Raw genomic sequence first — 17,649 nt, forward strand, 5'->3', positions numbered from 1 at the left:
CAAACACCTGTCAGAGATGGTCTAGGTTTACTGGGTCCTTCCTCAGTGAAGGTGGCTGGACTTGACTTCTGGCGATCCCTTCCAGCCCTACATGTGTATGATTCACATCAAAATTAATTGATAAAAGAATAAATGTGAGGGAATCACATTCTTTGTGATTCTTCCACAAGCAGAAAATAAGGCCAAGTTTATCAGAAAAGTGATTCACAGACCTGAGGAAGAGCTCTGTGTAAGCTCGAAAGCTTGTCTCGCGCCAACACAAGTTGGTCCAGTAAGAGAGATTACTTCACTCACCTTGTCTCTTTAATATCCTGGGACCAACATGGCTACAACACTGCACAAATAAATAAATAAATAAATAAGGGTTGAGTTATTCAATTAGCTCTGAGCATCAGCAGTTTTGAAATGTAGGGAGATACAAGGCATATGAAACCAAGAAATGTTTTCATATCATGTAAAATTTAGTTTGCTTATGAAATTACACCTTTGGGTGGGTTGTATGCAGGGATTGAACTGAGAACTCTAGATCTAAATACAGGGACCTTTCCACTAAGCTGAAGCTTAACAATAGACACAAACCTCTTTACATGGGCTGGCCACTACAGGGTGTCCCCGAGTAACATGGATGACACTTGCTTGGGTGTGATCTTTAGGCAGCAGCTACATCTAAGAATAATTTTTGGTAACAGCGTAAAACAAAATAGATTTACTGATGATACTCTGTTGCCAACACATATTTGGTGTTTATCTCAAAACTCCAGCCCCTGGAGTCAAGTGATTAACTCTCCACTTTCATTTAGACAAGAAAATTCATTTCTAACCCTCAAAGTTGCAGAAAAAAAGCTTGAAACATGACACCAGTGACTCTAATAATGGTCCAAAAATTAGAAGGCAAATACAAACCCCTCCCACAAATGTGTTATATTTTTAGATCTAATTATTTCCTAACCAATCCTGTTGTGCTCAGCACCTAAAGAATACTGCATCACAGTGGACAAGTATTTCTTCAAGATCTTGCTCCTGCACGGTCAGATATACAGAACTCAGCACTATTTGGAGTAGCACCACCTGGTGAATTCCATCAGTGTTACACCAGTGTCTCTTCCAATAGCCTAAACACAAGTTTTTTTGAGCTAAGGCTGCAATTTCTTGTTCACGATGGCATGTGTTAGCAGGTAATCCTATCTCCAAGCAAAGCAGCAACACACACTCAATATGAAATATGAATATGAAAAATGATAAAGGTCTAAGCTTAGTAACAGTCTGCAGTGAGGGTTGTTAACAGGTCTCAACAGTAGCTGTCTTCAGCAGCAAAGTTATTTCTCCAGGGCTTTATATGCTTGCTGTCATGAACATTTGATATGTATTTCGCAAATGCAGGAAAGAAGAGAGATAAGATCAGATTAAGACTAACCATTGCACTGTTTTCTGCTCAGGAATGATACCAGAAACAAATATAGTGTCAAACATAACAAGGCTTTCCCCATAGCATACAGTGCAGCTCACTTCATTCTGTCCCCATTCTGGGATCACAAAGAGACCTTGAAGGCTGATATCCAAGACAAGAGGCATGATCAGCTTTGACTGAATTACACTTCGGACATCAGCTATGCTTAACTGGCTATTTTCATAAGGACTCTTAACTCAGTTGTAGTGCTGACTGCTGCTGAACAGGATCACACCAGAGGTGCACATTGGGAATCCCAGAGGATCTTCAGTGCAAATAAATACGAAAATCATGAGCTTTTGTTTTCCAGCTTCATAGGTGCTGCTGCTGTCAGGTAGTCATCTTTTCAGTGTGGAACAGGAATGAACTCCTACAAGAATCAACGGTGTTATAATTAGTGATCAGTGGCCATGGAAAGAAGGGGAGATCTGTTCAGAGAAGCCGGCTCCAACATTCCCCCCAATGGTTATCCAAACTCTGAGAACAGATGAAACCCACACAGGTTCTGCTTTCTTCCCCCAGATTCCTTTCTGCCCTTCCCAGATCCATTCAGACCTAGTCTATATTAGAGGAGGTTTGCCAATGACACTATCCCTTCACATGTAGGCACAGCTTATACTGGCAAAAAACAAAAAACAACCACCCCCACATCTGTAGATTAGCATATACCAGTTCCCTGAACAAAATAAGCTACATCAAGAGAGCACTTGCTGGGGCTTTTACCAGTAAAGAAATATTCAGGGGGAGAGGAAAAGAGAGAAAAAAAATCACTCCTCCACTCAACAATATTACACCTGGCTAAGGCTTTCAGTGTAGACCTTAACACTCCCTCTCTCCCCTTCTTCTGAGACCTGACCTCCAACAGGAACTATGAGACCACTTGGCAAACTCCAGTGGTCCTTGTTACCTCATCTCTAAACCCACTCCATAACCACCCTTCCAGGCTCCCTTATTTCACAGAATCATAGAATATTAGGGTTGGAAGGGACCTCAGGAGGTCATCTAGTCCAACCCCCTGCTCAAAGCAGGACCAATTCCCAACTAAATCATCCCAGCCAGGGCTTTGTCAAACCTGACCTTAAAAACCTCTAAGGAAGGAGATTCCACCACCTCCCTAGGGAACCCATTCCAGTGCTTCACCACTCTCTCAGTGAAAAAGTTTTTCCTAATACCCAACCTAAACCTCCCCCCTGCAACTTGAGACCATTACTCCTTTTTCTGTCATTGGGTACCGCTGAGAACAGTCTAGATCCATCCTCTTTGGAACCCCCTTTCAGGTAGTTGAAAGCAGCTATCAAATCCCCCCTCATTCTTCTCTTCCACAGAAGAAACAATCCCAGTTCCCTCAGCCTCTTCTCATAAGTCATGTGCTCCAGCCCCCTAATCATTTTTGTTGCCCTCCGCTGGACTCTTTCCAATTTCTCCACATCCTTCTTGTAGTGTGGGGCCCAAACCTGGACACAGTATTCCAGATGAGGCCTCACTAATGTCGAATAGAGGGGAATGATCACATCCCTCGATCTGCTTGCAATGCCCCTACTTATACAGCCCAAAATGCTGTTAGCCTTCTTGGCAACAAGGGCACACTGTTGACTCATATCCAGCTTCTCATCCACTGTAACCTCTAGGTCCTTTTCTGCAGAACTGCTGCCTAGCCACTCGGTCCCTAGTCTGTAGCAGTGAATGGGATTCTTCCATCGTAAGTGCAGGACACTGCACTTGTCATTGTTGAACCTTATCAGGTTTCTTTTAGCCCAGTCCTCTTATTTGTCTAGGTCCCTCTGTATCCTATCCCTATCCTCCAGCATATCTACCACTCCTCCCAGTTTAGTATCATCTGCAAACTTGCTGAGAGTGCAGTCCACGCCATCCTCCAGATCATTAAAGAAGATATTGAACAAAACCGGCCCCAGGACCAACCCCTTGGGGCACTCCACTTGAAACCGGCTGCCAACTAGACATGGAGCCATTGATCACTACCTGTTAAGCCCGACGATCTAGCCAGCTTTCTATCCACCTCATAGTCCAATCGTCCAGCCCATACTTTAACTTGCTGGCAAGAATACTGTGGGAGACCGTATCAAAAGCTTTGCTAAAGTCAAGGAATAACACATCCACTGCTTTCCCCTCATCCACAGACCCACAATCCTTGTTGTTCCCAGTACTGCCAAGCCCTCACTTTCAAAAAGTGATGAGTCAGGCCTTCAAACATCACAAAATTGGCTTAAAAAACATGAGGTATATATATAAATTGTGGTGTTTTTAGATTGTGGGTCTGATATTTGAGTCTTTAGAGATCACATTTTCAACCTTTTCTCTTCAACCAAGAAGGCTAGAACATTTCTATTTTTATTTGTGACAGCTGAGAGACACATGTAATCATGTGACTCCAGGAGCTGTGCCTTTAAGAAAAACCTCCAAGTGTTACAAGACTTGTGATAGCATCATGAGCCAAAAATGGGAAGTCAGATGTCTGAATATAGCAAATGTTAGTGCTTGGGAAGAGGACTGGACTGCCAGCCCGGACAGTGACCCTTCCTTCCAGTCACACCACTGGTAATGTCCTTCAGCCCTGATGAGGCAGGACCTCCCCTCAGGGGAAGGGCACTTTACATGGCTGTGGAATTTTCCTCCTGTCTTCTAAGGGTGTCCACAAAGGTGCCAGCTGCTAGGGTGGTGGTTTGATTATGTGGAGCCTGCTTGCTAGGTACTAGACTGATGGCTTAGGCTGGTCCCATTCCACTAACTTCAGTGGCAGTGGCCCTGAGAACCAGCAACTCCTCTTCCACTGCCCACTGTCAGGTGGCAGTCACACCTCTGGGGCTTCCACGCATTACCTCTCCATCTGACCTTCCCATCCTTGCATTAACAGCTATCTTCTCTAGAGCCACTTTGCTCCCAGTTTTGATACAAGCAGGCCAGGAAATGAAGTTACTTACTGCCACTATGACCACTCTGCCTTAGCGTTGGCTTCTGGTCAGTGAGGGTGCGGATCCAAAAACCTGCATTCAGCCTCCCCGAACTGTTGGGATTTGTGGAGCCAGATCATGAGGTCTCTTCTCTTTCCCAGGAGCAATGAGAAGGACATTGGGCCTGAACCAGTGGCAGATTACCACAAAGGCCAATGGGGCCTGTGCCCAGGGACTCCAGCCAATTTCTGGGTCCCCTCGCAGGATAGCCAGGACTCCACCCCTGACCCCCTTTGTCCCTAACCCCTTCACTTCACTGTGCCCCCTCCTGCACCCCAACCCCTGCACTGTGCCCCCTTCATCCCTAACCCCTGCACTGTGCTTCCTCCTGCACCCCAACTCCTGCACTGGGCCCCCTCCTGCACCCCAACCCCTGCACTGTGCTCCCTTCATCCCTAACCTGTGCATCCCTCTCCTGTGCACTCATGGGAAAACTGACCGGGGCGCATGGAGCAGCTGGCATTCCTGCTCTCTCCTCCCTCAAACACTGCTCCTCCTCACGCACCCCTAGGGGGCTGTGAGGGGCAGAGCGAAGAGCGATGTCAGGGCTCCCTGCATCCAGGTCACTTTCCCCACCTGGATTACATAAGGGGAGAGAAAAGAGCAGCAGCTCCTTATGCTTGCCTCACAGCAGCAGCCCAGATGGGAAAGTGATTTGGATGCATAGAGCACTTGGTGTTGCTCCTTGCTCCCCACCTCACATCCCCCTGAGGGGGGTCCCACTGATGATCAGTTGGCAACAGCAAATAGGACAATGCCCAGTTTCGTCAAAAAAGTCAGGACGTCTGGGGCAGGGTTTGAAAAGGGGGCTGTCCCAGCCAAAATGGGACATATGGTCACCCCTAGGCTGTAGTAAGAGCTGCCTAGGTAGCCCTGGCAGCTGTGCAGAGCCCCAGACCCTCCACCTGCCTTGGCTGAGGTGCTGGGGTGCCCCCCAGGCCACGTGGAGGGTCAAGAGCTCCCCACAGCAGCCTAAGTTCCTTGGGAAGCTCTTACCACCACCCAGCTTCTGGCCAGGTGGGGCCATGGGGGGAAGGCAGAAGCAGTGAGTGGGGCCCTGTGGTATGTGTGTGTGGGGGTCCCAAATGTTCTTTGTGCCAGGGGCCCCAATATAGTAAATCTTAATCTGCCTCTGATCAGAGCCACCTCATTAGCCAGACCTGCTACCCCAAAGGTGACTTACTTTGGGATTTTCTGCTTTCAGTGACAGCATCTCCTGCAGAATCAGGAATTTAGTTGCTAAACAAATGTGTCTTCTGCCTATATCTGGGCCTCAAGTCCTGCACAGAGGGCACAACGGCCTCCTGTCAGGAGGATTTTGAATTGAGATAATCACCTTTCTGTGTTGCATCTTGTCACCAATGAGCAACATCCAGGAGCGTTTGAAGCACTGGAATGGGTTCCCTAGGGAGGTGGTGGAATCTCCTTCCTTAGAGGTTTTTAAGGTCAGGCTTGACAAAGCCCTGGCTGGGATGACTTAGTTGGGAATTGGTCCTGCTTTGAGCAGGGGGTTGGACTAGATGACCTCCTGAGGTCCCTTCCAACCCTGATATTCTATGAATTGGGATTTACAGATGTGCCTAAGCACCGATTGCAAGTTGCCTGCATCTTCAGGCAGCTCATACCTTTGAGAGCCTAAGTCCCACTAACTTTTAATAAGACTTAGGAGCCTAAATTATTTGGGTTCTTTTGAAAATCTCACCTTAAATACTTGGGGAGTTAAGCACTGAAATGTCTCCGAGGATCTGGACTATTGAGTCTGAAATGGTGCACAGCTGATCACTTTCCCTTTCTGCGCTGCAGTAGCTCTTTAAAATAAAGCAGAAAAACAAATAAAACCCCCAAAGTGTCCTTTCCCCAGCCACGGAGCATCGCAGCAGCTTTAAAATCCACTTCACCGTCTGGAGCCCACGTGTCAGCTCTGGTTTATTCCACCCAGGCACAGCAGAGGGCGCTCTGGTGTAACAATGACGACTCGGGGGGCCGTGAATGGAAGGGACCTGAGCGATTTGGATTTGCAAGACTAGCGGGTTGTCTGACTAGCCAAACAGATGCTGTGTCTCCTAAAACCTGGTTTTAAACAATGCTAGGGCTCGCCCGTCTTCACACTTGCTACCCCCATTCACCATTACTGGAGTGCTGGATCTTTGTTAGTATTTATTGCAATTGGTGGTGCATTTCCTTTGGTGGTGCTCTGCTGTGGGAGGAGAAAGGTAAATACATAAGTGGGGTGGCTTCCATGAGCCCCTGCAGCAGCAATTCAGAATCAGCTGCTTGTTTATGTGAGCTCATTGGGCTGCTCCGGAGTGCCAAGATGCAGAGATAGGATTTTAATTATCACTCAACCATTTGAGAGAAGAAACAGGACAAAAAGTCCTCTGCTAGGGTAAGTTGCCACAGGGCCTCCCTGTAAGGGAAGATAATACAATAATTAGCAGTAATATTACAATAGCACATTGTAACAGGGGTCCCATTCACCATGCAGGTACCTCCTGTTGTCTAGATCCGGCTGGGAAAGTAGCCCTTGCAATGTGGGGTGCCCCCTTCTGCCCTCTGCAATAATCTCTTCTACTTGGGACCTGGCCCTCTGGCCAGGCCCATGTTTAGTCCATCCCTTCCAGGACTGTGAAGCCTGACAGGGCCACTATCCAAATAGCTTCCCCAGGGACTGCTCAGTCCCAGCACAGGCTCTGTGCCACCATACCAGTGGCTGGCAAGGGAGCCCAGCTCCACCTGCTACACTGGGTTCCTGCCCAGGGACCCTATAGCCTTCAATCCAGGTCTGCTCAGTCCCCATTCCTGCATCCCTGGGCTGGGCTCCTTCCTACCCAGCCTCTCTCTTCCCTTGCCTGTTTCTGGGTTTACCACAGGAGCAAACTCTGCTCCCTGTGGCTACTTCACCCCTCTCTTTGCCTCTTACAGACTCCTTACTCTAGAGCAGGATGCCAGGGCTTACTCATCCCTTGGACTCTCTCCTTGTCCCTCACAGACTTCCAAAGAGTGACATAACCTCCCTCCTCTATTCCCATTCCCCACACAGCTTCCTGGCTTTATAGTGCTGTCCCAGCCCATCCCCAGCTGGGCTTCACTCTCAGTTAACCCAGGCCCTCCCTCTCCCAGGTGAGCCAGGTAACCTAACTGGCCTCTCAGGCTGCTGTTAGCCCTATCAGGGCTGGTGTGGGGTGCCCACTCCATCACATACGCAAAGAGGGGCTCCATTGTGCTAGGTGCTGTCCTGAAGAGCTTGCAAGCTAAGTAGGAAAAGGGTGTGAGAGGAAACAGAGTGGTGGTGACTTGCCCAGCGGGTCAGTGGAAGAACTGGGACCAGAACTGAGCGTTCCTGAGTCCCAGTCCAGTGCTCTGCCCACTAGAGCACACTGCCTGTCCATGATACAGCTCTGCCACTGGTGATCAGATCTGTAGTTCTTTTATTTCCCAGCCAAAAATGGTAGCATCTTCAAAGCTCCTATTAGCTACTATTACTGTTTTTAAACAGCTGTTTCTTTTAATGATATCTTTATTACGAGCTGGTAAATGACATGTGCTGAACTAAACATCAGAGTCAAGTTCCCAGTGTGGTTCACAGTGGATCAAAACAGGAGACAACATAGTTTGAGCTGCTCTTCATGTCAGGGCAGGATTGCAAATGCATCAGACGGCTCCCTTGCGGTTGAGAGCTGGGCATTTCTTCTCTCCACTGGCTTGGTGAGGAGGGGCTAGGCAAGAGCGTTAGTGCCTCTTTTTATGTCATTGCACTGTTGTCTGTTGTCTATATGAGACATCCTTTTTTACTGACTTTTAGAAATCAGATTTATTGTGTTAATAGAGTTGTGTGGAGCAGCCAGACGTACAACAGCAGCTAGTTGTTTTCATGATTCCTGAGGGTTTTTTTAATGGTATTTTACTTAGTGGATAGAAAACAACCCCTACAATTACTTTTGTCTGGCACGAATCTGTTGTGTCATTTGCATAAGATCATGGAAAGAAGGGCTTTTTATATGTCCGCTTAGCTCCACTGATTTTAGTCAAGCTGCATCAATTTACAGCAGCTGAGGGTTGGCCCAGGGTTTCGAATGAACTGAGGTCATCTATCACTCAAGTGCTGGCAAATAATATTTAGCTGCTACTCTCTCATGAAACCATGAGTGCAATAGCCATCAGGTCTATGAGCTGATAACCAAGGGGCTTCCGCCTATACATTTACCACCATCTCTAATCCTGCTGTGGTATCTGTCACCCATACTCCCAAACCAGAACTAGGCCAAGCTCTGATCTCAGGTATGGTAAGGAACTGACATGTTAATTCCTGGCCGCAGTCTCATGAGTTGTCTTAAGGTTCTGAAAGCAGACTGGGGCGAGTATCCACCTGGAGAAGGGATTTGGGGCCAAGGAGGAGGCAGAACACTGCATTATGTCCTAGGGCTTAAAAGGGGGAAGCCTCTAATTCTTCAGGCACTCCGCTCCGCATAGCAGAGCTCCTAGCCAGCACCAAACCACAGCACACAGCCCTGAAGCGTCAACAGTAAAGATCATGCCAACATAGCGTGTGCCTGGCAATGCACCCCATGGCTGCAGGTTGTGTAGCCTTGGCTGAGCTGTCCCTGCTCCCCTCTGATTCAGCGCTTGCATGGGACATGGTGACTCACAAAGAATCAGATTCCCAGCCACAGCTTGCTGTACCTGTGTGTAAGGCTAGTCCTGGAGCCAGCTACAGGCACTGATTCAGCAAGGTTCTTGAGGCATGTGATTTGCCCAGTGATCCCCAAGCTTTTGAAAGTCATGCCCCTCCTTACCCCTGTCTGCGACACCCCCCTCCCTCCACCCTTCTGGAGCCAGGGCTGGGAGCTGGCTGGGAGTGGAGCTGCAATCAGGCCCCGGTGGGGGCCAGCAGCCAGGCATAGCTCCGCTCCTGGCCTTGTCCCCAGCCTTGGCCCTGGGCTGGGAACAGAGCTGCGGCCAGTGGCCAAGGTTGGGGGTTGTCACAGGGCCGAGAGCGGAGCTGCATCAAGGCTGGGGACTGGGCCAGGTGCGGGGATGGGAGCCAGGGACGCAGCTGGAGGCGGGACCGGAGCAGAGCTGGGGGCAGGGAAGGGCTGGGTGGCACACCCTCCCTGCCCCTGTGGAGGCTGGCCCAGGCCCCACCAGATGGTCCTCCATGCCCCCCTATGGGTGCACATCCCACACTTTGAGGTGCTCTGGACTAGCCCCATTTACTTCACTATGTTATGGACCCTGTTGAATGGGGACCATAGTGATAGAAACTGCTTTGCAGGCTGCTGGGTCTTGTCTGCCATCTGAGAGGCCTGAGTATAGAAGAGATTCCCCTGACTGGTGGTGGCTGGATCTGATATATTCAGCCTCTGCAGTGCCACAAATTCCTCAGCAATGGCACTTGAGTCACTCCGGAAGGAGCTCTGACCAGGCCTACTCAGCCAAAACAAAGATAAAGTTTAAAAGCATCAAAATGAAGGCCGCACTTCTGCTCCCAATCAGGTTAATGGCGAAATTCCAGCTGGCTCCAGTGAGAACAGGTACAAAGGGATGATCAGGCCTCCAAACTGTGTGTGCAAACAAATTCCAGGAGGACAAAACTCTTCAGGAACTACACATCTCGTAGCCTAGGGAGAGATATTAAGGAGAAAGGGAAGCTCCTCGTAATGCCTTTTGTTTAACCAACTAGCAAGGAGTTATAGGGGTTTTTCCAAGAAAACTCCCATTGATTTCCTTCTGTGTTTGCCTGCATAGGGATGGGTGTGTAACACACCAATATGCAGCATTTTATAGGGCGTTATAGAGCCCTGCACAGATATTGACTAATTATTATTGCTCCCCTTTACAACCAGGGAAACTGAGGCAGAACAGTAAAGCAACTCAGCCAGTGTCACAGATCAGTTGCGGAGACAGGATTAGAATCTGGGACCTCCAGCCTTGGACTAGTTCCACCAGACCAGCCTGCCTTCCAGTGAAAGGTGAAGGGGCCTGAGCGTCACACAGGGACAGGAATCTGGTGACTAAACGCAATCCATAAACAATTCAGAATAGGGCAGTCTTAAGGAAGGGCTCAGATTGAACAGACATAGGCTGATCAGGTAGCAAGTGTGAAAAATCGGGATGGGGGTGGGGGGTAAGAGGAGCCTATCTAAAAAAAAGCCCCAAATATCAGAACTGTTCCTATAAAATTGGGACATCTGGTCACCCTACACAGACATAATGGCCAATCAAAACACAGCAGAAAGCATCTGTGGCTATAAAAGGTGGTTGTTGTTTTTCAGTAAAGAGCAGCTGGGTTGAAAATGTATTTTAGAAAGGCAGCCATCTCGGTTAATATCTTCTCCAGAGCAGCCCGAGTCCTTTTTGTATTGGTCTTGCCTGTCTTCAGCAAAGGCCCTGTAACAGGACTGCCTCGCCTGTGCTATTACATTACAAAGCACCAGCACACGCGGTAACCAGCCCCAGCCATGCTCAACCACACACGGTGAAGACGGATCAAAGAGAGGAAGTTGAGGAGGGGGCCGGCCTGTCTGCTCACAGCGGCGAGGGCTGGACTGTTGTCCCTAGGGCGGACGGTCTGAGCGCCGGTGGCACGGACTGAGCAGTTATGAGGGCGATTTTCCAGCCTGTGCTGCAGGAGGTCAGACTTCATCAGCAGGGTCCCTGGGGGAGTAGCTGGCCGTACAGCGGGGCACTCCGGCCGGCGCGCTGTGAATCGCGAGGGGGGGGCAGCATTTCCAGGGCAGCCCCGGCTCAGTTGCTCCGCTCAGGGCCGGTAGCGCCGATCCAGCCCCAGGGCGCTCGGGCGGGGAGGCGGGCCCCGGACATTCACGCCCGGGGGGGCGATGGAAGTGGCGGGGGCGGAGGGGGTGTGTCGTTGCCCTTTTAAGGCGCCTCCCCCGCCGGCGCCGGGGGGTGCCGCGGGGCGGGGTTTGATGGATTGAACTGCGGCTGCTTTTCTCGCTCAGAGCCGAGGGGGGAGCCGGAGCGAGCGGAGCGGCTCTCGGGGCAGCGCGCCTGGCCAGGGACCGGGAGCCCCGGAATGAGCGGGGCGGGCGCCGCTCGGAGGACTTGATCCGGGGCTGGGGGCTGCGTGTCTCCCGGCCGCCCCCACGGGAAGGAGGGAGCCCGGCCGGACCCAGCCCAGAGGCGGCTGCTGAGTGTTTGATGGCCCCGCAGGCTCCTAGCGCGGACCCCGGGCTGATCGCGCCCTGGCTGCGCTGATTGCAGCCTCGGCTCCTTGGCTTCCCCCGGCGGGGACGCCGCGCCGCCCTGGGGGATTGCTGCAGCGCCAGCGCCCCGACGCGACGGGGATGGGCGCGCTGTAAAGAAGCCCCCGATTTGAAAGCCCTCCCGTGGCTTGGCCAGGTTCCAGCTGCGCCGGCGGCGGAGGTGGTGGTGGGGGGCCATGGGGAACATCTCCTCCAACATCTCCGCTTTCCAGTCGCTGCACATCGTCATGCTGGGCTTGGACTCGGCCGGCAAGACCACCGTCCTCTACCGGCTCAAGTTCAACGAGTTCGTCAACACGGTGCCCACCATCGGCTTCAACACCGAGAAGATCCGGCTGAGCAACGGCACGGCCAAGGGCATCAGCTGCCACTTCTGGGACGTGGGCGGCCAGGAGAAGCTGCGGCCGCTCTGGAAGTCCTACAGCCGCTGCACCGACGGCATCATCTACGTGGTGGACTCGGTGGACGTGGACCGGCTGGAGGAGGCCAAGACCGAGCTGCACAAGGTGACCAAGTTCGCCGAGAACCAGGGCACCCCCTTGCTGGTCATCGCCAACAAGCAGGACCTGCCCAAGTCCCTGCCCGTGGCCGAGCTGGAGAAGCAGCTGGCGCTGCATGAGCTCGCCCCCTCCACCACCTACCACGTCCAGCCCGCCTGCGCCATCATCGGCGAGGGGCTGACCGAGGGCATGGACAAGCTCTACGAGATGATCCTCAAGCGCAGGAAGTCGCTCAAGCAGAGGAAGAAACGATAACGGCCGGGCCCAAACCCCGCTAGCCGGAAAGGCTGCCGGGCCGGCCCCCCTCGGTGCCCGTGTCTAGACAGGCGCTCGGCCCCCCAGCGCCTTTCATGGGGGCGCCACTGCTTGTAACTTGCTGGCAGGATTAGGAGGTGGGTGAGGCTGGCGTCTGGGTGAAGCGGCTGCTGTTTACCCCCCGAGGACGATCAGACCCACTCGCATCTGAACTTGGGAGGGAACTGCCTTTCCTTTTAAATCGGAGTATTTGCGGTGGAGCTTGATGCAACAGGGCTGGCCCCTGTGAAACTGAACTTGAATTTGCTCCTGTCTCTGGATCCTTAAAAACAACACAAAAAAGTGTGTGTGTGGGGGGGGGGGGGGATATTGCTTCAGGAAGCACTGGATGCTGAGGCATCTGTTTGTGGTTGGAAAACTCTGGTAGGAAATCACAGGCCAATACATCTTGCTGAATGGTGGATAGGTAAGGTGAGCCTCCTGGGAGAACTGCTTTTCAGGTTGCACCAGACCTCCCCTTCCCTTCCCCCTCTGGATTCAGCCCATATGTGGGTCATTATCACACGCAACAAATCAGACCAACAAAATCTATGAAGCCCTGGAATGAATGAATGAATGATACACTACTGCTTGCAGTAGCTGCGTGTGCTTGAAGGGAATGCCCAATTGTTTCAACTGAGGGTGCCCATCCTATTTTAAAAACAAAGTCTATCCAAGGACAGAAATCTATTGATCCACAGGGGATTTAAAGCTATATAGCCAGCTAGATGGCTTGTGACCAGCTGTTGACTGGTGCTGAGTTTTAAGCTGTTTGCTGAAAGGGGTTCTCTGTAAATTTTGCCATGAAGGGTTCTCAAGCATCTTTTCATTTTCAAAAGTTTTTTTTTTTGTTTTTGTTCTGGTTTTTTTTTTTTTTTTAAACAGACTGTTTCCTGTAGCAATGGCAAGCGGTAGGTTTTGCCTTTTATTGCTGTAGTCTACAGGTGGAAACATGTTTGGATTATCTTAATTTGGTTCGATCTGGCTGATTCAATTTGTGCACTCCATTTAAAAAAAAAAAAAAATCTTATGACACTGCTGGATGATAAGCCCCAACAGTTCACCTCAGCTGCATGGATATAAAAGCAAATGGAAAAGCACAACAGTTGCTAATTAAAATTCTGGTATAACCACGGACTGTGAATCAAGCCAGTACTTTAATCAACAGAATACAAACATTAGGTAGCTAAGCTAATCTTGTACCACCCAAAATGGCAAGAGTTTGCAAAATCTCTAATGCAAAGGGATATTCGAGTGCAGAGCACCTATTGAGTGGGAAGTAGTTTTAAGAACTTTTTGATACAACCAAAGGTTTTAAACAAATTCAGGGCTGAGAGTGCTAGCTGCAAAGTGTGCAGGGGGGAGAGGGTACTAGTGCAGTAAATGTACAACAGGATCAGACTTGTTTCCAATCACTTCACTAGTGCAGGATCAAGCCCAGTGTTTTAGCAAGATCCTGGATGGCTGGCCCTTCCCCATCAATTGGTGTTTTGACATTAACTTCACTGAACACAGGATTGGACCCTAAATATACATATGCTGTCAGTGTGTCTCTCATGAAAACCCACCTCACAATGAGAAAATTCTGACTCCCAGAATTTCATAACAAGAAGAGAGTTTGGAAATCACCAGCAAGCAGTTTTGGGCATACCAATGTCCCACACCTGTGGTTCACTGGTCTTAACATGATCATGTGAGAATTTCCGGTGAGGGAAGTATTTGGCTTTCTGCTTGAGTGCATTTCCCAAACAAAGAAAAAACCTGGGTGAATTTCAGGCAGCTGATTCTCCTTTTCAGTCATGAACTCAGTACTTTCCCAATAGCATTTTGTAGAAATCCAATACTGAAACCAAATGGTATTTATATGCCTGCAAGATTCCAGTTTACAAGGGTAGTGACTGCTTCATAATCTAAGAAGTGGGCTGGTCCCATCATTTCAGGAGGGTCCGTACAGTTCGATTGGAATTTTTTTTCTTTGCCTTCATATAAAACACTTTCTGAAGCACTTTGACATTTGGTAGTTCCACACTATTGAGAGAGAGAATCTATTTATTTTGTGACACTGCAGAAGCCAAATGCTCCAACCTTTGTTTTGAATGTTAAGTGTTTAGGGGTTGAATAAAAAGATTCTGGTCAGAACCTGTCATGCTTTAAAAATGAATACATATTATAGGGTCTTCCTCGCCCCCAAGACTTGACTCTGGATCCTGCAGACTTTACTGAGGCAAATAGTTCCACTAACTTAAATGGGACTGTTTGTGGAAATAGGACATGCAGTTGCAAGATTGGCTCCTTACTGGACAGTCAGTTAAACTGGCCCTAATTAAGCAAATTATTTAAGCATTGCCTAATTTGATCCCTATCCAGCAAAAGCACTGAAGCATGTGCTTAACTTTATGTATGTGTTTAGCTACTGTGCTGGCTAGGGGCCAGATGGATCCAGGGTTATGGTCACTAGTTGTACATTTTTGCCGTAAGTTAAAATACTTCTCCAATTAGTAGTTAACGGGATCATTGGTATTTCTATAGTGTTTCAGGACTGTAATGACTGTTCCTCTGCGCTATGGCAGAATTGAGCTGTGTTGCCATCTGCAACTGACCAGATAATTAGTCCTCTGAAACAGTGATTACAGAAAAGCTTTACTTGGTCTGCTGTTCTGAAATCACAGTTGGACTTACTCCAGGTTGTGTGTCTTCTCAAAAAAAAATTTTTGGAAAAAAATTGTTTTTGTGTTTTTGTTTTCAGCAGACTTTTCAGACTTTGTCTTCACAGTGTACCTGTAACTCAAGAAAAATGCCATGGTACCTAGTATAACTTTTCATTTTATCTTGTCATCCATCCTCTGTTCTTTCCATCTTTTCTTTTCTTTTTTTTTCTAAAAAAGATGCAAACACGATGCTGTGAACTGAAATAAATTATTTATACAATGAATTTGACAGAAGTCTTTTGTTCTTTCTCTTAATAATTCAGTGTGTTTTCAGCCATGGCTCTCAAACCTCTTTACAAAGGAGGTCAGTATCATTATTCCCATTTTACAGATGAGGAAAGAGGCACAGAGAAGGGAAATGACTTGCTCAAGGTCAACCAGTGGCATCACCAGGGATAGAATTCAGGTCTCCTGAGTCCTAGTGCAATGCGCTAGCCACCAGGCTACACTGCCTCAGAGGAAGATAATCTTGTGAATAATCACGGGACTGGGATTCAGGACATCTTGAGTTCAATTTGCAAGACTGTTAAAAACTTCCTGTGCAAGCTGAGCAAATAATTAATCACTCTGCACCTCAAGTCCTCATATGTAAAATGTAGATAACACCATTGTCTGTCTTGTCTAGTCTAGTGAGACTGTAAATTCTTCAGAGGAGGGCCTGTCCCTCACTATGCGTTAGTACAGCACCTTGTGCAGGGGGTTCTCTAGTCATGACTAATATAAATAACTAAGGAAAAAATAATAGTCCTGACTTACACCAGACCTACAACAGCAGCTGAGGGCACGGAGATCTACGGTTGCATGGCTCCTCTGAACATTGGCCCTGCTAACAATGGTGAATTTAGAAACATCAGGACTTGAGTTGCTGTTCACACAAAGCGCTCAAGGTGGGAGCTGTGGGTATGGGAGATGTGTGTATCATGCTGTGAAGCGGAGAGATGTTCCTGAAGGTGCACTGTGATGTTGCTGTGGAAGGCTTTCCAAACATGTACGCATCAGTCCCACTTCTGTCAAAATTTACATACCTGCTTAGCTTTACACAGCATGCGTAGCCCCATTGACTTAAAAGGGATTGTATGCACAGTGCATAAGGATAAGCACAGGCATAAGTCTTTGCAGGAGCAAGGCTAGAGTCCTGTATGATGGCTAACACGTGAATGTAAAGTACGCTAGAGATGCTGTTAGCTCCATATAGAGCTGTGGAGGCAGATCTTCAGCCCTGTGAAAGCTGTAGCTGGGCCAAGCACTTTTAAAGTCAGTGTGGGGACTTCCCGGTGTGAGGTGCTGGGGGTGGGGCTTGGCAGCACAGCCAGGGTGTTAAAGTGCATTCTGGCACTTTCCAGCTGCCACAACCGCCCTTAGGGGCACTTCACTGCAGCCCTGAGGCTGGTCTAACCAGGTTCTGGATCAGTGCCTCAGGTACATTATTTCCACTAAACCGTGACACTCGTGCATTATTATTAGCACCACAGCAGCATCAGCTGTGATCAGGGCCCATCATTAGCACTACACAGCCATCCTTTCTCCAAAAGAGTTTAGGTCCAGATTGCAAAAGCATTTAGGTGCTTAATTCCCATTGATTTCAATACCGAGGAGGATTTGGGCTTCACATGCTAAATGGACCAAGGGGGGAAGGGGCACCAGAGATGCACAGCAGTGAACCCATGCCCCTAAGGTCACAAAGCCGGTGACCACATCTCGAGTCTCCTGACACCCAGGCCAGTGCTCCATCTACTAAACCATGCTCCCTGTAGCTGCAGCTCACAGCTTAACAAAGACATCACGTTCACAAAACTGTGCCTCAAGAACCACGTTTTACTGCAGCATGCAACCTTGGCGGATTTCCTAACCTAGATGGGGCCAGCTTGTGTTTTGATTCCTAAGGGCAGGGCTGCAACTGTGTTCTGAGTTTTACTGGGATATGGGGGGAGTTGGCTATAGGCCACTGATTGAACTGAGAGGAGATACTGAGCTGTGATTAAGTGGTTGTCCAGGCTCATTACTATACCTGGGCCTGTTTGCCATAGCTAGCCCTTTAGAACAAAGGGGATGCCAGGCCATTCCCAGCCCCACCCTCTGGGACCTAAATATACACTGACTAAAATGTAAGCAAACTTAAAACTAAATACACAGCCTGAAAATGCCACAAACAAACTAAACAAGAGGACTTGTGGCACCTTAGAGACTAATAAATGTATTTGAGCGTAAGCTTTCGTGAGCTACAGGTAGGGTGACCCGCTGTCCCAATAAAATCGGGGCTGTCCTGATATTTAGGCGTTTGTCCCATGTCCCAACCTATGTTTGGTCAGGATGCAATTTGTCCCGCTATTTCACACTCCTGGGTTTTTTGGATTTTCTTTGCTCTGCTGGCAGGACTCCGCTGTTTTTTTTTTTTTGCTCTGCCGGTGGGACTCTCCCCATCCCCCTTCCACCCTCCCCGTGTGTCTCGCTAGTTTCTTCATCCCATCTGGTCACCCTAGCTACAGCCCACTTCTTCAGATGCATAGA

The 17,649-nt window shown here is 49.1% G+C and overlaps 1 protein-coding gene across 1 annotated transcript; it reads left to right on the forward strand.

Moving 5' to 3' along the window:
- Window positions 1–11,390: 11,390 nt before the first annotated feature.
- Window positions 11,391–15,365, forward strand: ARL4C (ADP ribosylation factor like GTPase 4C). The gene has a single exon (XM_050916584.1). The coding sequence runs from the start codon at window positions 11,816–11,818 to the stop codon at window positions 12,392–12,394; it is 579 nt and encodes a 192-aa protein (XP_050772541.1). The 5' UTR covers window positions 11,391–11,815; the 3' UTR covers window positions 12,395–15,365.
- The last annotated feature ends 2,284 nt before the right edge of the window (window positions 15,366–17,649 follow it).

The sequence above is a fragment of the Gopherus flavomarginatus genome, chromosome 10, assembly GCF_025201925.1.
Source record: "Gopherus flavomarginatus isolate rGopFla2 chromosome 10, rGopFla2.mat.asm, whole genome shotgun sequence".
In the NCBI taxonomy this organism is placed as follows: Eukaryota; Metazoa; Chordata; order Testudines; family Testudinidae; genus Gopherus; species Gopherus flavomarginatus.